General features: G+C 44.9%; 1 protein-coding gene across 1 annotated transcript in view; it reads left to right on the top strand.

Annotated features, from left to right (window-relative positions):
- Positions 1-25,155, top strand: part of tbck (TBC1 domain containing kinase) — a 47,615-nt gene that overhangs the window by 8,369 nt on the left and 14,091 nt on the right. The window contains exons 13-23 of the mRNA XM_013140655.4: positions 68-117; positions 362-491; positions 1,287-1,385; positions 1,500-1,562; positions 1,908-2,034; positions 2,359-2,409; positions 2,527-2,610; positions 4,239-4,324; positions 7,068-7,104; positions 8,829-8,990; positions 18,633-18,814. Coding sequence (XP_012996109.2) covers positions 68-117; positions 362-491; positions 1,287-1,385; positions 1,500-1,562; positions 1,908-2,034; positions 2,359-2,409; positions 2,527-2,610; positions 4,239-4,324; positions 7,068-7,104; positions 8,829-8,990; positions 18,633-18,814 — 1,071 coding nt within the window. The remainder of the gene's footprint in view (positions 1-67; positions 118-361; positions 492-1,286; positions 1,386-1,499; positions 1,563-1,907; positions 2,035-2,358; positions 2,410-2,526; positions 2,611-4,238; positions 4,325-7,067; positions 7,105-8,828; positions 8,991-18,632; positions 18,815-25,155) is intronic.

Here is a 25,155-nt window from a genome sequence, read left to right as displayed (position 1 = left end):
GACTTGAGCGTGCGTGTGTGTGAGTGTGTGTGTGTGTGTGAAAATCTAACATACATCTCTCTTTCAGAGACTGAAAGACGTGTCAGGAGAGGCATATAACCCTTTATTGGAAGACGAGTAAGAATCCTTTGATCCTCTGATTCTTAAGTGTCACTTATTGACTGAAAGTCCGTTCCTCTCCAGCCTGTCGTTTTTTTCCACACTGTGTGACAGAGATGGTAAATGTTTTTTTTGTTCCATTGTTTCTCTTGGTCTTTTTCTCTGTCATTCTTTCTGTCTGCATCTCTCTCTCTCCCTCCATCTCTCTCTACCCCCCCCCTCTCTGTTTTTCTCTGTCTGTCTGCCCCCCCCCCTCCCCTAGACAGTCCAGTCTGTCCCAGTCCAACAGCAGCAATGAGCTGTCCTGCACCGTTAACCTGCCACTCATCATCAGGGAAAGGGACACAGAGTATCAACTAATCCGCATCATCCTCTTTGACAGGCTTCTCAAGGTCCTGAGCTCTAAAACACACACACACACACAGTCTCACACACACACACAGTCGCACACACAGTCACACACACGCACACAGTCACGCACACACAGTCACACACACACACAGTCACATAGTCACACACACACACAGAGAAAGATGGGCAGTATTTATATTTATTTGAAATGCTTACTTTAACTACTCTGAACTACAATTGGGTGTATTTAGAAAAAGGAATTCTTTAGCGAGCTGTAGTTTAGAAAGTGTTTGTTTTGAGGATGTCTTTCAATCTCAGTAATAAGTAATTTACAAACCAGGAGCAACTCACCATATAGTGAATTCATGTAGATTAAACCGAAACATATCACAATCGTAGCAAGTCACAGTCACACACAGACACAGTCGCACACACACACACACGCACGCACGCGCACACACACACACACAGGCATGCCGAGGCACACTCAAACACTCAGAACTAAAAATGAAATGACAGTTTTAAGACCCTCAGCTCCCAGGGATTCCTGTAATGGAAAGAAGTTCTATCCAAAGTCACGCTGACCGTGTCCTGAACACACACTTACCCCTTTCATGCACTCTTTAATCATCACGGGTTCCCCTCCCAGGATGGGATAACTTTTCCCTTGAAGTACGTCCAGGCCTCGGTCTGCAGTAATTGTTTGGACGTAGAATTAAAGTCCAGCTAAATGTTAGATCCACTAGATTGTTATAGTGAAATAGCGGCGTGTTCTTACTGGCTTACCTGGTTAAACAAACGTTTTATTAAATCATTCTGTGGGTTGGGTCCCTCAGGCATACCCGTACAAAAAGAACCATGTGTGGAAGGAGGCGAGGGTAGACATTCCTCCTCTCGTACGTGGACTGGCCTGGGCCGCGCTCCTGGGAGTCGAGGTAGGCTGATAATTAAAGAGAGAAATTCATATATGCAACTGCTGATGAAACGGTGCCATGTAACGATAGCGGGAGCTGTTTCAGTTGTTTAAATGTCTGTTCTTCTCTTGCCAGGGGGACATTCAAGCCAAATATGACGCCATTGATAAGGACACGTCCATACCCACCGACCGACAGGTACCTCAGCGTTCTAACACGTCCGCCGCGCTAACTGGCTAGCATGTCGCGGAACAGATCTTACACACTGTTAAATTAACTTTTTAAAGCGATCGGCCCTCGTACGGATTCTTGTAAATGAAGTAAAGCCGTTTTAAAAACTGCAGTGAAGTTCTAGTTTTTAAAGGAAACACAAAGGAAAGCTAATGACTGACAAATAAACGGACATGAATGGTTGCTGATTGTTCTGGTAGAGGACACAAGTGTATCATGCTCTAAACCACAGTGAGGACGATGGCAGTTGTTTTGTCAGCCTGAGTTCACTCGTGTGTATTGTGTGGGTCTGTCTGTCTGTGTTACCTACAGATTGAGGTGGACATCCCTCGCTGTCACCAGTATGATGAGTTACTATCCTCGCCACAGGGCCACAGAAAGTTCAGGCGTGTGCTTAAGGCCTGGGTGGTCTCTCATCCTGAGCTTGTCTACTGGCAGGGTGGGACATCTGTCTCTCTGTCTATCTCTGTCACACACTCCCTGCCATAGTCTCTGTCTATCTCTGTCACACACTCCCTGCCATAGTCTCTGTCTATCTCTGTCACACACTCCCTGCCATAGTCTCTGTCTATCTCTGTCACACACTCCCTGCCATAGTCTCTGTCTATCTCTGTCACACACTCCCTGCCATAGTCTCTGTCCTGCTCTCCCTCTGTCAGTGATAACTTTGATCAATACTCTGTTGGGGTGAATGAACCACTAGGGGGCAGACAAGTCATATTTTTGGAATTCAGTGTGGTTATACACCCTATGTTTTGCCCAGGTTTGGATTCACTTTGTGCACCATTTCTCTGGCTGAATTTCAACAATGAAGGTAAGGGTTTTCTGTTCTTCTTTAAAATAATGTCACTGGTCAATAGCGTGGCTGGTCATGTACAAGCCTTGTATGGGTCTCTGCCGCACTCCCTCTTTTCCTCTTCCTTTTTCACAGCCCTGGCCTATGCCTGTATGTCAGCCTTCATCCCCAAATACCTGTATAACTTCTTCCTGAAGGACAACTCTCATGTCATCCAAGGTCAGTCCCTCCATGTACCCTGACACTTGTTTAAGAAGCACTGGCCTCCGTCATCATGACCTGTTCTGTGTGTACCAGTAATGTCTGTATTTATAAAACGGAATTGTTTTGTTTACACCTCCCTGGCCTCTAAGACTATGTTGTACGTATATTGGCAGCTGAACTTCACTGTAAGTTAAGCCACTAAGAAAAGCTTTCCTAGGAACATAATAGGTACTGTGTCCTCCTCAACAAAGCTGAAAACGGAAGAACACTTGTATTGCATTAAATAATAACTTCCAAATCAAACGGGACAATCAAGAGGCCGTCCTTCTCAGGGTTGATTTCCAAAGCTGTAATGAACACCGAAAGAATAGAAGCCCTGTATAGATTTACAAAGACGGACACATACTGCTCGGCTGTTGAAACTGGACAAACTTGAAACCAGTGTGGAGTGTTGTTTGTCTTGCTGTCTCATCTGATCTCACCTGTGTTGGTTTTAGTAATTTTATTATACTAAGCCCATTTCCAAAAGAGTTGAGGTGCTGGTTTCTTCTTTGCATGGCTGAGTTTTAACTGACATTTGTGGATGCAGCGACGTACTGTGTTCACAGACAGCGGTTTTCGGAAGTGTCCCTGAGCCCATGGAGTTATTTTTCACTACAGAATTGTGTCTGTTTTTAATGCAGTGCCGACTGAGGCCCCGAAGATCACGGCCATCCAAAATTGGTTTTCGGCTTTGGCCCTTGCGCACAGAGATTTCTCCGGATTCTCTAAATCTTTTAATGATCTATGCCGTAGATGATGAGATCCCCAAACTCTTTACAATTTTACATTGAGAAACGTTATTCTTAAATTGTTGCATTATTTGCCTGCACAGTCTTTCACAGAGTGGTGAACCCCTCCCCATCTTTACTTCTGAAAGACTCTGAGATGCTCTTTTTATACCTAATCATGTTACTGACATGTTGCCAATTAATTCAATTAGTTGTGAGATGTTCCACCAGGTTTTCTTTTTTAGCATTACACAACTTTTCCAGTCTTTTGTTGTTCTTGTCCCACCTAAGTTGCTGACATCAAATTGGGTGGGCACGAAATTTTTCAAAAAACAATAACATTTATTTCATAACTAATTTTCTTCATTTGACATGTTGTCTTTGTGCTATTTTCTATTCAATATAAAGTTTAAATGATTTGCACTGTTTTTCTTTAAATTTATACACAGCGTCTCAACTTTTTTGAAAACGGGGATGTAATACCAAGGAGTAAACCTATAGTAAATAATCAAATGGTTTAATAACCTAATCTGATCTTCTATGTACATAAACATTGATGCTGCGGTATCAGGTAATTACAGTACGGCTGAGATACGAGAATTATTAGATCTAAGATACGGGATGGAGCTTTTCAGTCCTGATCCGATCTCTTCTCTTTACAGAAAGAGAATACTAATTATGCAAATCTTTATTTGTGGGTTAGCCAATATTAAATGTACTGTGCTGTTACCTTGACTCCAGGGGTCGTGTCCCTTAGGGAAACATTCTCCAACAGACACCCAAATGTTTTGGTGCCACAGATAGTTAAAATGTTGTGTTGATTTTATATCTGGACCGACTTAAATTGCTCCCTCTCTGCTGCACCTGTTTCAGAGTACCTCACCGTTTTCTCCCAGATGATTGCCTTTCACGACCCGGAGCTCAGCAACCACCTGAATGAGATCGGATTCATACCTGACGTAAGCACATTTCAGTAGGTCCGGGTCGCTCCTAACCCCAAGCTAACAGTGAGGTTTAGGGCAGTTTGGTCCTAAACCTCACAGTGGCTGAGGGGACTTAAAAAGAACTGCCCGTCTGCCTTTTTGTGTTCTCCCGGAGTGGGTGGTCTCAACCATGAAACTGACTGGGCAGGGGGGGGGGGTCAGTATCTGGGGGGAGGTTCTAAACTGGAATGTCTCCAGCTGACCGTGGCCGATTTAACGTGTTATAGAAACGTCTCTATCCCTGTGGGAGTCCCCCTGTGAGTCAGGTGACGGACTTTTATTGGGCCCTGTTCTGGGAGATGGATGCTGGAGATTGTGATTACACATGATTGCCACTCGGCTACTGTAAAAACACTGCTGTGAAAAGTTCCATTTAGCACTTTTTTTTTTCCATTCACAATGACAACTTGAAGCTGTTGGCCTTGAACCGCGGACCGTTAGAGAAGCCGTGGTGATTCAACTGTGGTTCTGCTGTATAGATGGATGGAACTTAAACGGAATACGTTTTGGCATGGTTTTTGAGAGCGTTCGCCTTTTTAAAGTAGTGGCCTGGGTGGGACCAAAGTAGTGACTGGCTGCTGACTGAGGTATCAGGGAATTTATTATACAATAAGACAAATGTACATTGTCTCAGTGGCGGTTTGCCTGTGTGCCCACAAAGGCCATATTGGGACTGGCATGAGGATATTTACACTGTTCATGCTTGCTGAAAACTGTTTGTTTTCCTTTTTGGGATTTCCATTTGAAAGACAAAATGGCCCCTCAAAGAACCTGCCTGGATTTGTATAGGGGTTGGAATAAAGGCATTTAATATTCCTCTACAAAAGCATTGCCCTGAACATATCTTGGTTATAAATGTTAGTTTTTTGTTGTCAAAAATAAAACCATTGCCGGCGTATATCAGTTACCAGACTGTTAGCCTGTCTTCACCGAGGTCCCACTCTGTGGGTGGTGTTTAAATGATGTCACCTCGAAACTTGTGAACAGCCGATTTTATTTGTATTTTCCTTCCATTTCAAAGGCTGGGGACTTAACCAAGTCTGGTCTTTGATAATAATATTTCAGCGCAGTGTGTTGATTCAGCTTTTTGTGTTTGATGTCGAATCCAGAGCATTAGGCTTTACAGACCATAAATAATTCACTCACGAACTTCAGAGAGTGTAGAACGATGCTGAGATTTCGCAAGGCTTGTTCTAAACTAATAAATCTATACTTAGGCTACTAAAAGCCTGAATGTCAGCCTTCCCGGTTACCGCGACGTGAACTCTCAGTTTAAATTTCCCCTGTGCATGCGTCTAAGCAGATTTACAAGTTCACTGTGCGGAACAATGGAATAACACATTGTCAAATAACCACGGGCCACCACGGTGGGGCGACGCAGCTGGTGTAAAACAGCTGTCTCTTCCCGTCATTATTCACGCCATAGGCCCGGTCCAGTCCGGCTGGATGCTGGCTGGAGTCTCTGGCTCGGTTCCTTTTGGGCCGGTTCACTAGGCCTCCCTCCCATGACTGTCTGAGTGCGTGTCTGTCTGTCTGAGTGCGTGTCTGTCTGTCCATCTGAGTACATGTCTGTCTGTCCGTCTGAGTGCGTGTCTGTCTGTCCGTCTGAGTGCGTGTCTGTCTGTCCGTCTGAGTGCGTGTCTGTCTGTCCGTCTGAGTGCGTGTCTGTCTGTCCGTCTGAGTGCGTGTCTGTCTGTCCGTCTGAGTGCGTGTCTGTCTGTCCGTCTGAGTGCGTGTCTGTCTGTCCGTCTGAGTGCGTGTCCGTCTGAGTGCGTGTCTGTCTGTCCGTCCGTCTGAGTGCGTGTCTGTCTGTCCGCCCGTCTGAATGCGTGTCCGTCGGAGTGCGTGTCCGTCTGAGTGCGTGTCTGTCTGTCTGTCCGTCTGAGTGCGTGTCTGTCTGTCTGTCCGCCTGAGTGCGTGTCTGTCTGTCTGTCCGTCTGAGTGCGTGTCTGTCTGTCTGTCCGTCTGAGTGCGTGTCTGTCTGTCTGAGTGCGTGTCTGTCTGAGTGTATTTACTTTGCCTCCTATGGGAGGTGTTGGGGACTGAAGGATAGTGGAAGGGATGGGTAGAGGTTGAAGTGTTTGGGATAATGAGATTTCATTGTAGCAGTCTCTCCACAGACTTCCAGTACTCAGCAGTTTCTCTTTATTGCCCTGTCCCCCTCGCTTATGAACTCCCAGGCTGTGCCAGCTTGGCAGACATCAGGTCTTGCAAACTTGGTGTGGTTGAATTATGGGGGGAAAAAGGGTGTTAAAGTACCAGTTTGGTGTACTTTGGATGCCATTTATTTTCAGATTTATTCGCTGGAATGTGCGCTAACCAAAAGTCTATGGCTGGGAATGTTTAAGGGGCAACTACGGTCATGGGATCATCCAGCTGAGATCTCTTTCCAGCTGTGAAGTCCCACCCGGCAAGGCACACTACAGAGCAGGGCGTCCCCCGCCCAAAATGACCTGCCGACGTTCCTGAACCTCCGTTTCTTTTGGCGACTGATTTGTGGTGATATGTATGACACTGGGCTTGGTTGCAAAAATGGGATCGCTTAGTTTTTTTAATGTTTGTTGCTGGGGTGGCTGGCCATTTACAGTAGGATGATCATGTCTTTGTTGTTCCTCTTTTAATAAAGACTGTGATGTACTGTGACGCATAAAGTGGGTATGCATTTTTAATGTTATTTCTTGCATTAACTCCTGTATATCCTCTCTCTTTTAACTTACAGCTCTACGCCATTCCATGGTTTCTCACAATGTTCACACGTAAGTTCACTTTTGTTCATTTCAATATGAGATAGTATATATTAAAGGGACAGTCCCCACATTTTTGGGACTATAAATTATGTTTTCAAAAATAACTGCGGCTGAATGTGACCTTAGTTTAACTGGCAAATCCAATCAGAATCCAGTGTTTTAGCTTGTTCTGTTCCAACAGGTCATCCTCAGGACATGGTTCAAAGTGTTCCATGCATCCATTGCTCTGTCCATGAATATCAGTGATTTCATATCTCCAGCCCCAACCCACAGCTTTTCACAGAAGTTGGGGTGGGAAGTTATGTTGGTTCAACTGCCTATTCCCGCTTTAAATCCTTGGCAGGGTGTTGGATTGTCAGAGTCTAGCACTCATAACCATGCACTTTCAAAAGGTCAAAGCCCCAAGTATTTTATGGATTACTAGCTTTTGACAATTGTGTGACCTTTACTTCACCCCTAATAGATTCAGGAGGGGGCTATAACATTGTTGTTGTTTTGTTTTGGTGCCTTTTTACGAATTGTCTGTCTAGGTTTCTGTTCTTCCCAGGTATTTTCTGGATGATTTTTTTTTTTTTTAAAGGTACACTAAAAAGATAACAGCGAAATTCAGGAGATCCCATTTTGAAGTATCTGGGAAAAGCTATGTTTAACATTCAATGTAGCGCTTTGATCAGTAAACATTTCATACATGTACATTTGTATTTCAAAACTCCAATGCTCTATAAAAGTCCTATGCCATCTCATTATAGTCTGAAGCACGGCGTGGTACGCTGTGTATTAAATGCAGAACCGCACACTGGAGAGCTATTGGGCAGACACAAACACATTTCGCAGGCATGTATGCCCACGTCCACACGGCTCCCAGGGGCCCTGAATGTGAAGCCCGGTCCTCCCCTGGGCAGCGTGTGGGCCCGTCGCCCCTCGCCTCTCTCCCTCCCTGACTGCTAATGCACCCAGTCAAGGAGAACAGTTGGAGGGCCGAACACACACACACACACACACACACACACAAACTTCACCTGTCACTCACACCCACTGGCTGCTCATTTCACAGCTAATATGCAGAAGACTGAGAACTCTCCATGGCAACCCCCCCACCCCCGCCCCCCGCCACCGGTTCGCCGGGCGTCCGCTCGTCCAACACCAGCGGATGTTGCTTTTTAATCCAATTACATTAGCCGAAATGTTATCAGGAGATAAATGGAAAGTGGGACGTGACGGGAGGCCGTTCTCGTTGTTTGGGCCGTAACGGAGTGCTCCGGCTCTTTCCGCTCCACGCGGGTCAAGGGAAAATGTCGGGTCTGGTCTCTTCCTGAACATATGTGCCTTTCCATCGCTCCTCTTCGTTTATAGACTTTTTTTCCGTGGACATCCTCCTGACTGCCGCCTACATGGTGCCTCCTCCCTCCTCCCCTGCTGTATGAAGCCACGCTGGTCAGTGTGGCCCTGCATTTGGCTGACTGCTTAGAGTGAGAGGAAAACCACTTGTGTGCGTTTTGGGGGAGTCGCATTCAATTGCCGCGAAGACCGTCTTCTTTGCCGTGTTGATGTGCGCGTTTGTCGTTGTTGCAGCTGTCTTCGGCGTTCATTGTTAGTAGCTCTACCCCCCCCCACCCCTCCCCCCCCACCCGTTCTTTCTGTCTGGCTTGAGGTTGATGAAACTGAAAACTGAAACCGCCTATTAAAGGCATCCTGGGTAAATGCGATTGATTGACGAACCCTCTCCCCTACAGACGTCTTCCCCCTTCATAAGATCTTCCACCTGTGGGACACCCTGCTCCTGGGGAACAGCTCCTTCCCGTTCTGCATCGGCGTGGCCATCTTGCAGCAGCTCCGCGACCGTCTGCTGGCCAACGGCTTCAACGAGTGCATCCTGCTGTTCTCCGACCTCCCAGGTGAGAGGGGAAGGTTCGCCGGGGAGCGGCGGCGGGAGGATAGCGGGCGCTCCCTAGCCTGTCTAGTGTGCTACATTTTTAAATGCATTGTTTGTGATCATGGCATTTCAGATTCCTTGATTAGTGCAAAGTAGAGCGAGTCCGCTGGAGTGGGAAAAGACTGCCATTCAGGACACACTTGGATTCCCTCCCCTCTCTCATTCTCTTTGATTAATGCTGACTGAACAGGGCCAGTGCTGGGACCCTCGGGTGTTGTAGAGATGTAAATGCCTATTGATTTGCAGCATGATAGATGCGCTATAGGTTCCGCAGGAGTGCAGATGTGACCGTGAAGTGGAGGGGCTCCGTCTCCCAGGGACCAGTAATGAACCGGCTTGAAAAAGACCCACTGTTTTTTGTTTTTTTTTATATATTTAAAAGTCATCCAAAATATATCACTCTCAGACACTTTTTGATGCTGGGGGGTGGGGGGTTTAGTGAAGAAACTATTTTCCTTCAGAACTACTTCAGCAAAGCTCTCGTTCTCTGCACCCGGGGCTATGACTGCTGCTGTCTGTTTGGGTTTAATGACTGGTATTCTAGCCCCCGTGGGTGATGTTCCTGTAGGGCGATGACGCAAGGCCCCGCGTGCTGGGAGCCACGTGCTCCTTTTGCGTTCGCTAATCATGCCCTGCTACGCTCTGCATCCGTCGGTAGACTCGACCGCTGAGGGCAGGGCCGCGTGGGAAACTGGGCAGGTTGCTGTGCGCGGGGATTATCGCCGAGCGTTCAACGCCGGGGAACCTTCCCACCTGTGGTGTCCACGACTGATTATCACGATGGATCTCTGTCTAGTCGACGCACCGAGGTTTCATCCATTTTTGGCCCTCTGTCAGTTAGAAGGAGAAACTGTGGTTGAGCTGAAGCACCGGGGAATTACCTTGAGTTGTCGGATGCCATATGGTGTTAATTCCGTGCACTCTAGCCCACAAAGACAGGACCCCCCCCCCCCCCCTAAAACAGGAAATTAAGAAAAGGCATGTGATGTGATGGCATGGTACTAGATGCTAGGTAAGCAAACTGTCCGCTGCATCTACTGGTAGCACTTAAGCTAAATACCCAAAGGTAGGAGTCGTGTGTTGTGAAGCGTGAGCTTTCCTGGCGAGAACTACATTTTGTGGTCTGAGGAAAGGATGGAAAACAACCTGAGAGTACTTTTTTCTTTTTTTTAAATATTTTCTATGCAAACTTGGATTGGAGTGACAGGATTTAATCTTCCTGTTCTGTCTAATCAGCCGTGCAATAGATCAGTGTCCTCAGTTCAACCCTCAGCCCTGATTTATTACTCATTTCAAGCGTCCGTGGATTACAGTTCATGGGTGCTCATTTGGCCTCTCATCATGGACGTTTGTGTCGCTTACCGAGTGTCTGTCATCGAGGCGAAAAGTCATTTTGGGGGGGGGGGGGTGCACAAATTGTTCATGTGGAGTCTTAGCGGAAGTTTACTGTCCTTAGTTATGTGAGGTCGTGCGTGCGCATGCACGTTTCTGTGAGGGAAACATTGCCCAATCTCATTTGTTAGTTACCAGCGTAGCCCTCTGACAGAGTAGGGCATGGCGTTGGATGGCCACACCTGAATGGGGACCTGTGTATAGATTTTTACTGTACTACTAGCGTACATACAAGCATATTTCGACAGAAGACATCTTCTGCTGGGGTTAATGTTTTAAGCTAATGTTTCAAATATATTTTTCTCGTAGTACTATCCCTCGACCCTAACCCACCCTTGACTAGCTAGTACCATTCTGGTCTTGGTCTAAGGTATGAAGAGGAGGAAACAGGTTCTGTTCTTGTTTAAATTCTGTCTTATGAACGTTAGAGGCAGGATTCAGCAGTGTCCCTTAAATTCCATTCCTGTTTATCCTGGGCTATACAGTGTTACCAGCAGAGGGCATACAAGGATCTATGTCTTGAAACGAAATTTGACTTGCAAATTTAGCTTAACTCTAAAAAGATCGTCAAAAAAACGACTACTTCAAACGATGAACATCATCAGGTTAAATGCCACCAGCGCACTGCACGCCGCTAATTAGCTAGGAAATTCACGCTGGTTACGCTCGCAAGTTAACAAACCAGATGCATAGGCGGAACCCTAAACTGGGGGAAAACGTACACAGCCTGTTGCCTGACCACAGAATCACATAAAAAGAGAGCACATGGACACAAACTTAAAAATATATTCTGGTGTCTGGGCTCAGAATGATGAATGCAGCTGCTGGCAATTGTGCGAAAGGGGTGTTTTTCTGAATAAATGTTTGTTTTTTTTATTACTAATTCTGTCTCGAATGCTTACTGGGCCTTCAAAACCAAGTTTTAACAGGATGTCTTTAAGCCTTCCCTCCCAGTACAATTTAGCAATTCTGTTTCTATGCTCACTCCAAACCTGTCAATTTTGCGATTCATAGCTTATGACTGTCCTGTGAAACATGTCATATTTGCTGATGTTGATTTGATTTATGCAGAAGCATTTGGGACTGGTAATTCTCTGGCTCTTTGTTTCTGCTTGAAGCTTTGCGGCATCTCTTACTTTGGGATTTCTGGGGAGATTCTGGGGGAGTAGACGCTGACTGGCCAACCCATGCAAGAATGTGTGTGTCTGTGTGTCTCTGTAAATGACTGGACAAAATCTATGGAATCTGTTCTGCCTCTGTCTGCACCCACATCAGTTACATTTCTCTTTAATAACACCTGGTGCATATTCTGAATACTTCCCCCCCCAGCACAAAGTGCTTGCTTCAGCAAAGTATCAGAGGCAGGAAATCCAGGGGCCAGGAACATCCATAATGTATGCCTCATAATGCTCTTGACACTCGGGGGATGACTCAATCAGTTTCCCTTAAACCCCATTTCTAAACTGAAACAGCGATTACCCCATTCGGCTAAGAGGCGTGTGACATTAAAATTTAAATACCAGTTGTGAGACGGCAAATTATTCTATCCCAAAGGGAACGCTGGGGTACTCATGAAACTTAGCTGGCTGACTGGCTCCGTGTGCTGATGATGACACTCTGTGTGTGTTTGGGGGGGGGGGTCGGAGTCTCTTTTTATCTCTTGCTCTGTCCTACGTTGCGTCTCTTTCTGTCTCCACACGTGCCTGTGTTTTATTGACCAACTCCAGCTGGCACATTTCAAGAGGGGGGAAGCTGGGTGTGTTAAGGAGAGGAGAGAGCTCCATATAAAGGTAAAATATGTTCGCCCGGAGGAACGAGCTGCGTCTGTGTGAGAGGGGGAGACAGAGAGAGGAAGTGCAGCTGGCAGCTTCCTTCTGTGTTCCAACTGGAATCTCAGCAGCAGGGCCCATAGGACGTCCCATCATTCACTTACCCAGGTCAGACAGCCGGGGAACGTTGCACATAGAAATGCAATGAATATGGAGCTGACGCGTACTCCTGTCGGCGCTGGATAATATATTTATCGCTGCACTTCATTCATTCGCCTTCCTTTTTAGACCTGCGCTGTCAATTCGAGAGCCGAAAAAACCTCCACCAGGAGTAGCCCAACTGAGTTACTTGGCTGGGTATGGTGCGAATGCGGCCGGACACAGTGGCTACCGGTTGTCCGTGTTAGGACGTGTTTCTTTTTGGTGCGTGTCGGCGGAGGGCCGCGGCAGCTGATGACAACGTCTCCGGCTGATGGGAGCGTGTGCTGGGTAGAGATGGTCGAGATGGTCGAGATGCATCTATGAACGTTAAAGGTTGTTCCACCAGACAAATGGTCATAGTCACTGCTTCTACACAGGTTAACAATAACCAGCTGATCTCTCGGCATTGGGGCATATATGTCATGCTAGGTTAATACAAGCTGGTTTCATTTTGTCTTTGGCATGGAGGGCTTGTGTTTGGGTGCGAAGAAGGGGTTCTTAATGTTACCGTGTCCCTGAACACACACACACACACACACTAGCTACACGCACACACACACATACACACTAGCTACACACACAGGCAAACTGTCTCTCTCTGTCTCTCTGTAACTCTGTGTTTCTGTATTTCTCTCTGTAACTCTGTATCTCTGTATTTTATGTGTTTCAATGGGAGGTTGTCATTGTTGCCAAAGCGCGTAATAACAATTAACAATATGACTGAGCTCTCTCTCTCTTTTTGTCGGCCTTTATCTTGCTCTCTTTCAGAAGATGATGGATACATGCCCTCATACCTTCAGCCTCCTGTTCCTCTGTTTAAAAACATAGGCTGCACAGCAGCAGCAACCAGAAACACACTAAACGTTTTTGTGTCCAAACACGCACGCACTCCCACACGTTTGTTTGTCTTTCATTGTGGGCACCCAAAAACCAGAAATCCCTAACTTGAATCTTGCCTTTATGCCTGAACTTAACCTACTCCAACACCTAAGAATAAACCTGACCTAATGCCTACAACTAAAACTAACCTCAGTACTAAAAAACAAACTTTGTGGGGTCCGAATAAGACGTTTTTTAAAATGTTTACCGGTTCACAACACACAGTGTGAAAATAAAATTAAGCTTTCATCAGTCATTTAAAATGTTTTGTCTTCTGTTAAGTAGTGTGGATAATTGTATTTGTTCAGTGTCTTGGTCCGCAAGTCAGCAGTGCTGCGTGACAAAGCGAAATGTCGGATGGTTTTAGATTTATCAAAATAACTCTGTAAACTAAAACCATTCCTCTAAAGAGAAATCAAATAATTGACAAGAGAACTGTGAGGGAGAGCAGGCAGGGACGCAGGGCTTTGTAGGGTGGCAGGGGGTAGAACTTTCATTAGTCATTTTGTTAAAAGGCATTTTAACACGGAAAACGTAATAATAATTAAACACAACTGGACTTACATCATCTGCCCCCTCTTTCCAAGATTCTGGTTCAGGAAGTGGAAACGTCTATACGTTTTCTCCATACACATTTAGATGTCGGTAGTTCTACAAATGAAATCTACTTTGAACACCTGAACTATGGGTGCCTTGTGCTTTATCACTGACTTTTAGACTGGTCAACTCTGTCCTCGCTTTATACACACAACAGCCGTCTGACTTGTATCAACTTTTCTCTCTTGATTGGTTCAGTGCTGCCTGTTTGGATGCTCGACAGAGTTGACTTGTCTAGCTGCACTGTAGCTACTCCTTTCAGTAGGTTAGGTGGTCGCAAACACAAAAATTGTGGTTGTTTGCTAAAAACTGTCCGCTCCTCCAGCGTGTATATTCTGGCAAATACTTTCTGGCTGAGTGAGCAGGGAGATGTGCAGAATGGCTTGGCGAGAAGGGCGTCAAAGATCACTTCATCTTCAACTCAACCGACCCTGATGTTGATTAGCTGCGATGAGGCAAGTCTGTGATCACAAATTGGACCATTTAACAGGGAGAACATTTTAAAGGAAATAAATTAAGGAAATTATATATTTCCTCTTTTTATTTTGTTAAAAGAGTAGAAGACTAAAACATTGTAACATATCTAGTGCCAGCACATTCCTGAACACAGTGTTTGTATTATGTAAAGTCTTTCTCTCGATGTTCCCATAGGTATTCACATGAAAAAGTCAAGCATATCTCTATTAGCGTAGTTTGTTTACGAGTTCCCTGCTACTTTGTGTGACGGTTATCTGTTGTGGTGAATAACAAATAGTGTCTTTATTGTGCTTCGAAAGGGCCGGGATTTCTTGTTCAGCTCTCTCAGCGCCGTATTTTAAACGAGGCCTCTTGTCCTAGATGAGGGATTCACAGAGGAGACATTTCATGGCTGTCTGGCTACTGAGCAGAGACGGGCTGATGATGATGACTAACTTTAATGAAATAATAGTCATCTAATGAAAACAAACTAATATACCATTCGGGAAATATTTGAATGAACTAATATGAAGAAAATTGTATTAATTGTGATTAGCCATGCAGAACTGGTGATATCCAACTACATGAATAATGAATGTCATTTATTTCATAATGCAATTAATGTTAAAAAAAAATATGTTTTTGTCGTAAAAATAACCCTACCAGATAGACCTCAAACACCACTAATCTCTCAGCAGTACAAGCCAGTTTGAGTTTAATAAACAAACGCAACCGAAAGATGCTCATGGAAGTCTCTAAGAACCCCAGTAACATGGAGCGATCTACAGGCCTCTTTTGTCACAGTCAGTGTCAGAGTGCAATGAGTCCAGTCAGTGTCAGAGTGCAATGAGTCCAGTCAGTGTCAGAGTGCAATGAGTCCAGTCAGTGTCAGAGTGCAATGAGTCCAGTCAGTGTCAGAGTGCAATGAGTCCAGTCAGTGTCAGAGTGCAATGAGTCCAGTCAGTGTCAGAGTGCAATGAGTCCAGTCAGTGTCAGAGTGCAATGAGTCCAGTCAGTGTCAGAGTGCAATGAGTCCAGTCAGTGTCAGAGTGCAATGAGTCCAGTCAGTGTCAGAGTGCAATGAGTCCAGTCAGTGTCAGAGTGCAATGAGTCCAGTCAGTGTCAGAGTGCAATGAGTCCAGTCAGTGTCAGAGTGCAATGAGTCCAGTCAGTGTCAGAGTGCAATGAGTCGCCTGTCAGACGTAGAGGGCACAAACCCGATTGGAGTTCAGGACAGAAGAGCCATCTGCACTCAAAAACATTATATCAGGAAACAACTGACTTTTTAAAGACAGCACTTGGGTAAAAGACCAACCCACTACAACAATGTGCTGTGGACAGATGAGACAAACGTGGTGTTGTTAGACTGCAGTGCAAGGATCCAGATTTGGCAAAAGCCCATTTTACCGGGCCAGGTGTGCCCTGTGGTGCCATCACTGTTCGCTCATGATGTTCTAATGTTCCAGGAGGTGGATGACGATGCCCTAATACACACTGCTAAACAAATTCATAAGTGGTTTAATGAACACCAGGGCTTTTTTCTGTCAATAATGTTGAAATGAAGACTGCGTATCCCTATGTCCACATTATGTTAAAAAAAATAAGTATTTACTTTTTCAGGTGACAGTACCTTGGTAACTTTGTAAGGGGGTATAAAGCAATTCACTCTCTGTCTTACTCTCTGTCTCTGCTTCTTAATCTCTCTGTCTCTTACTGCTTCTCTCTCTCTCTGGTTCCCTGTCTCTTTTCCTCTCTGTTTGTCTCAATCTTTCTTTTTCTGTCTCCAAGCATTGGAGTAAAGGTATATGGTCCAGATGAAGTTACAAGTAAGCAAGGCCTTAAATGATCCAGACACTCTCCTCCTCCTTCTCCTTCCCCCTCCTTTATAGACAGTGAATGGTGCCAGTGACATTAATTATCATCGGCAAGCCTATTACAGCTAAGACCAGTGGAGGGGGGACACAGCCCTCCGTTGGCTTGGTCACGCAGATCCAGTCCAGGCTGCCGTCTGAGCTGCGTCTCTCAAAGTGAAACTGGCACGAGACTCATTACCAGCGTGCCATATGCCTCTGGTGGGCCGATGGAGTGACTCACCGACTCCGAATTCTGCCCCAGATAGCTCTTCTCCTCCCGCGCCAAATAATGTAGAGCACCGTTAAAGGAAAACCGATCATTGTGACATTTTGTCAAGATTAGTTAGGATGTCTTCTTTTGTGTCATCCATTTCCTGGGGGTGAGAGCCGAAGCCGGTGTTACGCTCCTGACATTTTCAGATTGGGAGTTTAGAGTTTCATTTAATGAGGATCCAAAGCGAGGCAGGCATAGCTTCGTTTTTGCTCTGTGAGCATTCAAGAACACAAATTATGTCTCAGCCCGCTGTGTGCTGATTTGTTTGTTCCACTGCTATTTTGCAGTGGTTTTTACGCTCATCTGCCAGTGTCTCTTGTACAGTAACTTGGCACAAACAGAAAACATACACACGTCCTTATGAACACACACTTTTTGGGAGACTTTATTCTTTGTGGGGACACAACTTATTCCCATTCGAAATACTATCATCCTAACTCTTACACCAAAAACCTAACTCTGATTCCTAACACTTAAAGTTTATCACTATTCTCTAACCCAATTAGTAACTTTGATTTTAAACTTCCTCTTAGTAAGAAAGTCTCTATCTTTTTGGGGATCAGCCAATGGTCAAAATGTGCGTTGTTCACTATCCCAACAGGTTATAAAACATAAACACATACAAACACAGGTTACAGTGGCTAGCTTTTCAAAAAGAAAGGGCCTGCCTTGAATTTCCTGACAGCATTTCCTCAGTCGTTCTCAGTAGTTTTTTTTGTGCATGTCTGTGTAACATTTGTACCAGAATGGCCCAGAGGCTGCAGGACTTAGCTCCAGTAAGGACTTAGGATATAAAATGCAATAGAACAAAGTGCCCGCTGGTTACAGTAATGCTATTGGGCTGCTTCTTCAGTTCTCCAGGGATCTCCGTTGTCCGTGGGGAGTGTTGGCAGGGAAATCCGCAGACTCCCACAGCTGAGTCTGACTGGGATTGTGGCCTTTGGCACAGTCAGATTTTAAAGCCACAGTCTGCAATTTCGGTTTCAGCCCTGGAATATAGGCCGTGGACCAGTATGATTTTGTGTCCAGTGTTGTGGTTGGCCCAGTTGTAGGCATGTGGTGTTTAATTATGAATTGAGGTGTGTTTAATCACAATGATCAAAAGAGGACATATCCCATAGGGTCCCTTTCAATAGGGTTCCACGGCCCCATTACCTATCTAGCAGTTAACCTACCTAGTGTCCCTCAAATCCAACTGCTGATTTGTGGCCCAACTGTGTCACACCTGCCCTCCTACAATCAACCTTAACATTAATGATCTGAATCTAATCCAAAGTTTTTTTCTAACTCTCACACACACACACAGGCACTGCCAAGCTGAACCCTGGTGTTCAAAGCTGTTATCAATCTCTCCTTCTTGGCTGGTTGCTGGAGGCGTGCTTGCATGATTGCCTGCAACATTGATGGCCTTGGGGAGGGTTTCTTTTTCCTTCTGTCCGTCCGCCGCCTGAGAGCGTGGTTATTTGATCAGAGTCTCTGTGTTTCCCCTGGAATGACCTGTGTGTAGAGGTCCTCTATTCCGGAAACATACATTCTCAGGGGCCGACAAATCCCCAACCCCAAGAACAAAGAGCTACGTCTTATTTTACTTTGTTTCAGTCTGCATCCTGGCAAGCCAAAAACACTCATTACCCACAGTTGTCATTAGTCCAGAAGAAGGAGGGAGCCAAGTAAAGAAATAGAGGATGGGAGGTTTTGAATTCTCAATTTGCCACAAATCCTCAGCTAATCCAGTAAGTTCCTCCCGGTAATCCCCACCTCTTTACCCTACTGGGTGTAGTAGTAGTAGGAGGAGTTAGAATCCGCTTTCTGCTTTAAACCAGTTTTGGTTCACAGGAGTTGGGATTCCTGTCAGTCAAAGATTGTGCACATATACCAACACGTTTAGTTGGCAGGAAGCAAGGGGGCGGCTCACGTTCGCACTAAACCCTGCCGCTAATTTGCATAATCTCCCAACTGTTGTGCCCAAGGTCGGGGACACTGAAGAAAGTAAATGGACACGGGCATTAACGCTTCCTGTTTGTCATTCACCGAGTGTCTTTCATTCATTAACTTTCGCAAAAAGCATCCGTTTTTACTAAGAAACGCTCCACGAAAACCTAACCCCGCGTGTAGAGTCACGCTGAAAGAACTTGACAGACACGTAACACTGCTGTTCTCCTCTCCCCTCTTGGTTCTCCCAGAGATCGACATTGAGCGCTGCGTCCGGGAATCCATCAGCCTGTTCTGCTGGACCCCCAAGAGCGCCACGTACCGGCAACACGCCCAGCCCCCGAAGGCCCAGGCAGACCGGAGCGCCAGCTGCTTCGGCAAGACGGCGACCCACTACTCCTCCGACTACCAGGACATGCCGAAGACGGACCTGGTGCGTTCGTCTTCGAAACACTGATTCATACATTCACTCGCTCACCTGAAATAATTCACGCTCACTAACGCATTCTAACAAACACGAATAAACCCTACCACACACATATACACACACACACAGAGAGACACACACACACACACACACACACACACTATACTCAACAGTAAAGTCCCAGAAAAATCTTGCTGTTAGAAAACCTTACCAATTCACCCTGATGGTAGCTGTTTGTCCCTCTCTCCCGCCCCCTTGTGGACAGTACAGTTATTAGAAAGCCGTACATGAAACAAACTGGAAACATGTATTTTTCAGGAAGCGCTACATGACATACTCAGTCATGTGTGTTGAAATAGGGGCTGGTAATATTATTATAATTTTTTTACATTTTATCTCAGAAGGTTATTTTGCGGTCTTGATTGCCATCTTTTACCCATCCTCCTTAATTAAGGTGCTACCATCCGTCTGTGGTTTACACGCGCGCCCTCTCAGGCTTGGTTAGTCCTAGACCCCTATGATTTAAACGGAGATGTCAACGAATGTTCCACTTGTATGGAGCCCCTGTTTTCTCACCCTAATGAAGTCGTACGCCGTGTGTCCATCAGTGGTTAGTTAAACCAAGACAGTGGACACCATTCCCAGGCAGACTGCCCTAAACCTCTAATAGAGATCTAGGACACTGAGGGTCAGTGATAACCGTATTGATGTACTCATTCGTTTCTAGAGCAGCTAGTGTTTTCTTGTTGTTGTGGTTCTGTCTTTTTATATATTATTTTCTCAGTGTCTCCGTTTTCCATGGCTTTGCTCTATGACCAGGCTGTTGCCGTCCATCGACTTTGACAATTCAGAGGGATAAAGTTCACTAGCTGTTAAATTATGATTGGAATTTGAGCCTAACGGCTGGTTAACATGTCCAGTCTCCAGGTGCCCCACTCTCCCCAGAACCCCAGGGCCCAAATCCACCCCCTCCTGAAAAAGCTGTAAATATTATGCAGTAGTACCGGCCACATCAGCAGATTTCTAAACGTACAGTCTTAGAATACTCATCGGAACTCAGCCGTGCATCTCTGGCAGAGCCTAGCTGATGCACACATTTCTTTTGTCTTAAGTGTTGAAATAATGAGTGAACTCATTGTGTTTTGCTTTAGCCGGTGAAACGCCGCGTTCGACTGACGTGTTTAGTTCATTTAGTCATCAGCTGAACACAAACTTTCACTGTGATGGCTTTTAACCCAACCCCACACACATTGGGCCACTAGGCAGCAACTGTGACTCCCTGTCTTTCTCAAGGACATTTAGCAACCTTCCGCTCTGACCGCCACCTTAGTTGGACCTGATGCTGATGGCAACACAAAGCTTATAGAGGAGTCAACCGTCGGTGAGTCCGAACGAGACCTGAGGTGCTGGGAGTACTATTCACTCCAGGGTCACGTCACACATTCAGACCACCTATGTGATCTCTCTGTGTTTTCCGCCCTTGCTGTTATCTCTGTCATTCAAGTCCTGAACCGAGGCCCTGGTTAGGATTTCGCGGTCGGTATTGACCCATGACCACGTCCATCTGCGGTGCCCTCGAGGCAGTGCACGCAAAGGCACGGGGTAACCGGATCACGGCGGCAGAACACTGTTGCTGTTGTTTCACACATTTATATCGGACGGTGTTACGTTATATTCGATTCACAGGATGTTTGTTTAAAACATGTATTCTTCAAAACCCTAGTCTGCCTACCTGGCATGGATCGTTTACGCAAGATCATATTTTACCCAGGTGTGGGTGGGTGTGTGTGTGGGTGTGTATTTTTCTTTTTCTCAGGATGTGTGGTTGCATGTATGCCCTGCAGCACACCGTGAATAACGTATCCAGCAATATCCTGTTTTCAGGACACTAGAGGAACTGTTTATGCAAGGCCTGAACCAATGACCCTGCTCCACTCCCATATTGACTCTGTGTGGCAGAAGAAATGACATTTTTGAAGAGTGTCGCTCTGCTTTGCTGCCAGAGAATTTACTTCCTCCTTTGGTTGAGAGGAAAATTGGTGCAGTTTTGCCATTATTGGAGGAGAAACCAAAATGGGGGCCATCAAGTAAGTGTTGACCCTGGGTCAAGTGCTCACTGCCCGTGTACAATACTCACCATGGGAACCCTTTTGTTCTTTATGAGGCTCATTCATATTGGCTCAGCTTTGTGACTCATGATTCTGCTAATCCGGCCTGTTGTGTTTATTGCTGATGCATTCTCTGATAAGGGAAAGAGTCAAGTCTTGAGTAAAAATGATAGCCTTTGTGCTAATGCTGACAGGCTTGGGGTTAGTCACAGATTGCCACATTAATTGTGATTGAAGTGCCAGTCACCCTACGTTAGGCTTACTAATTCTGCATGTGCTGTATCAAACAGTCACGGACAAACCCTGCTCGGGCTTTATTTAACATTATCACTAGAATAACGCAAGTTCTAAATGTGTTTTATGAGTGTTGCTCAACTTTGAAGTAGAACATATGGGATTTTATTTTTTGGCTTTCTACATTGTGGCAGCTTTATTCTCAACCAAACCAAATTGTATTTATTTTTTTAACTGTACGAAATATCCTTTGTATGCAGTATTCCAAAAATGCATACACATGTATTGATCCCCTCTTGGGTTTATGGTACAGTAAATTACTGCCCAGCCGCTGTTCGCTTGCAGCTGGTCATATAAATCAGTCGGGGCTCTCAGGCTGTTTTGCAGTGTGTACATTGGTTATAAACCCTAGCAATTGAAAACATACATTCGTATTGTTGAATGTGGCTATTTCTTTCCCCCAAACATTTGAACGGGGCCCTGGTTCACTGGATTGTCTGTGAGCCAGTTAGGCCTTGTCACCATTGGCCCCCAGGGCTCTGGAATACGGCCAGCATGGCTTCAGTTACGCAATGCATCACATCGCCGTGACATTTCCCTGGTCATGTGGCCCAACAAAGGAGCCACAGTCAAGGATGCATTGTACAGTTGGGAAGTCGTGGCGTGACAGGAACCAACAATGCATGCAAGGATAGTAAAACCTTGTACGTTTTACCTTGTGGGGACCCCCGGAGGTAAAAGCCTGTTTTTGGTTTAGGGGATAGGTTTACGATTAAAGTTCCAGTTGGTATTTGAATTTGTATTCGAGGTTAGTGTTAGGAGTTTTGGGATTATGGGCGGGGGGGTGGGGTAGGGATATTGGAAAGGGAAAATAGGATTTTTAATAGGAATTATGTTTTTGGGTCCCCACAAGGACAGAAAGATTTAAAGTGTATGCAAAATCCAAGTATAATATGTTCTCTGTAAACTCTAGGTTAGGGTGGTCTCATTATAAACATGATTGCCATTTCTGTATGTCTTTCGTACTCCACTACAGGGCTGATTTAAGTTCCCTACATGAACAACCAACTGACATGGCTATTCTTCTGATACAAAGACCCGCACATCGACAATTATTATTAAAAAAGAAACCTTAACTGTACCAAAGCGAATATTGCAAACATAACAGCAGATTAAATACATGCCGTATTTAAGGGTCCATATGGGGGTGAGGTGGAAGCATTGAAACGATGTGTAATAATGGACTCACCAACTGCAAATCAAGAATATGTCTGTCATTATGTTGCAATTATCTATGTAGTAATCAGTAATTGGTACGACTCCTTCACTGAATAAATCAACTGAATCCGCACAGTCATTTGTATATAGTGAGAGGAATGAAGAAAAAAAATATATATTCGGCGATAAACAGAAAGTAAACTCCAAACTAGGTGCATTTATGCAGCTAACAGAGCTGATAACACGCACTGAACGTTTTTGCTTTGTGTGGTCTCTGCTAGTAACGCAGCAAGGAAAGCTTGATTCTATCTCCGACGAGGCCATTGCCGATGTTCACCGTGATCTTGCCAAACATGCTGCATTGAAATTGGTTTCAGCAAATGTAGTCAAATTCCAGATATTTTACCTTCATGAACTTCTAAAATAAGGTGAAAATGTTCCTCATATATTCTCTTATCATAACTGGCCCGACGTTGATTATGGATGAAAACAGCAGTCATTCTTGCTTTTGCGCTTTTCGATTAAGAGTAGCCTATTGCTGTGCTCGTTGCTATCCCATCAACACAGAGCTGAAGGCTACATCAGAATCGTCTTAGTGGTTGACCTACTTCCGTTTCTGCTACCGCACAGCAAAGAAGCTACAAGTTTTTTTGTGTGCTCTGCAACCTAGTCCCGCTGAGGGGTTGCAGCGGTTGCGCTCCATGGGAATGAATTAATTTCCGCCCTGTCCACCCAGCCTTGCGCTTCGATCGCACCTACAGCGGCACGTGCTGAATGTGAAGGAGTGCGCGGAGTTCTTGGCTCGCACGGAAGATGTGTTTGAGTGAGTGACGCGTGTAAAAAGAAAATGCACATGTTAACTGGAAAGAGCCCTACATAGCAAAACATTTTATGTGTCAAATCCATATTCAAATATAGAGGTGATTTGAATTCAAATACTATTTACAATCCTGCATAATACTCGCACTGGGCTTGATTGAGCTTTCCTAGTGCATGGACCTATCTGAAGTTCCCACGTGACTTTTTAAATGAAAATGTCTTTGTGTTTTGTCTTCACTTTTCAATACCCATTAATACCTTTGCAGTTGTCCTATTAGTCTCATTGGCCAAATGGTTGACTTAACCTTTCACCTTTGATTCAAAAGCCTAATTAAAGAACACTCGCTCAGAAAGTATTTCCATTTACAGTTACAGATCTGTTTTTTTTTATGGTAATTAATTGTTGTTCCTAACATGTTGGTGTAGAAGCAATGTGTGTTAAAGTCTTTCTGGCTAAAGGTTGTGTGCAATCCTCAGACTGACTTAATGAATGAAGTAAACACTCACTCTAAATGACAGTGAACAGCCTTGTGTTAGTATAACACACTCCTCTCTATTTCTGCATGCTGCTCTCTTTACCAATCAAAAAAAGTTACTAGTCTCTCTCATTACCTGTCTCTCTGTTTACCAGTCTAGCTCTACCTGTCTCTCTGTTTACCAGTCTAGTTCTACCTGTATCTCGTTCTTCGTTTGTGCGTCTCTCTGTTCTAATCTCTCACCCTCGCTGCAATCCTCCCCTGGTTTTCACAGTTTTCTAGATTAACATAAACTGCCTCAAGTATTTACAATTTAATTCACTCCCGTTTCCGCTCTTCTCACCCCTGCTTTCCTTTTCACACCCCCTGCCTACCAATGAGCCTGACAGCCAGTGAAATGTGTGACCTGTGCCAGCACCTCATCAGGCTAGTGGATGTATATTCCAATCTCAGCCCTTTGCCATCCCCATCTATCCACCTTTCCCCTCATTTGATTTGTGCTGAATCCCAAGGAGGATGTCTTCGAATGCGTTGGCACACTGCAGGAGTCACTGTCTGTTCAGAAGCTCCCTGACAAGAGTCTCGACCTTATGAACTATGGCTACTTCTGAGATGATGCGTTTCTGCCCCTCCAATACTTCTGCCCCTCCAATACTTCTGCCCATCCCATACTTCTGCCCATCCCATACTTCTGCCCATCCCATACTTCTGCCCATCCCATACTTCTAGCCTGGTTTAAATCTTATTTATCTGAAATATATCAGTTTGTTAGTGTAGATGGCATACACTCTGACAAGTCAAAGGTATGTTTTGGTGTTCCTCAAGGCTCGGTTTTGGGCCCATTATTGTTCTCACTATATATGTTGCCTCTGGGTGATTTAATCCGGAATCACAATGTCAACTTTCACTTTTATGCTGATGACACACAGTTATATATTTCAATGAAGCATGGAGAAGCCCCAAAATTAGGTACTTTGGAAGCATGTGTTTCAGATATTAGGCAGTGTATTACAGAAAACTTCTGGCTTTTAAACTCAAGAAAAACAAAAATGCTAGTTTTAGGACCCAAGAAACAAAGAGCGTCGTTAACAGATCTCACTGTGAACCTCGACGGCTACATGGTTGTATCCCAAAAAACTGTAAGAAACCTCTGCGTTACCCTTGACCCTGACCTCTCCTTTGATGAACTTATAAAATATGTCTCAAGAGTTGCGTATTTTCATCTTCGGAACATTGCAAAAATCTGAAACTTTTTATCAAAAACTAATGCAGAAAAATAATCCATGCATTTGTTACTTCTAGACTAGATTACTTCAATGCTCTTCTTTCCGGTTACCCTGACAAATCAATAAATACATTTCAATTAGTGCTGCTCACGGCTGCTAGAATCCTAAATAGAACAAAAAAATGTGAACACATTCCTCCTGTACTAGCCTTTTTACACTGGCTGCCTGTTAGGGTTAGGGCTGATTTTAAGGTTTTACTGTTAACC

The sequence above is a fragment of the Esox lucius genome, chromosome 25 (genome assembly GCF_011004845.1).
Source record: "Esox lucius isolate fEsoLuc1 chromosome 25, fEsoLuc1.pri, whole genome shotgun sequence".
Taxonomy (NCBI): Eukaryota; Metazoa; Chordata; class Actinopteri; order Esociformes; family Esocidae; genus Esox; species Esox lucius.
This window is presented reverse-complemented; position numbering and strand designations above follow the sequence as displayed.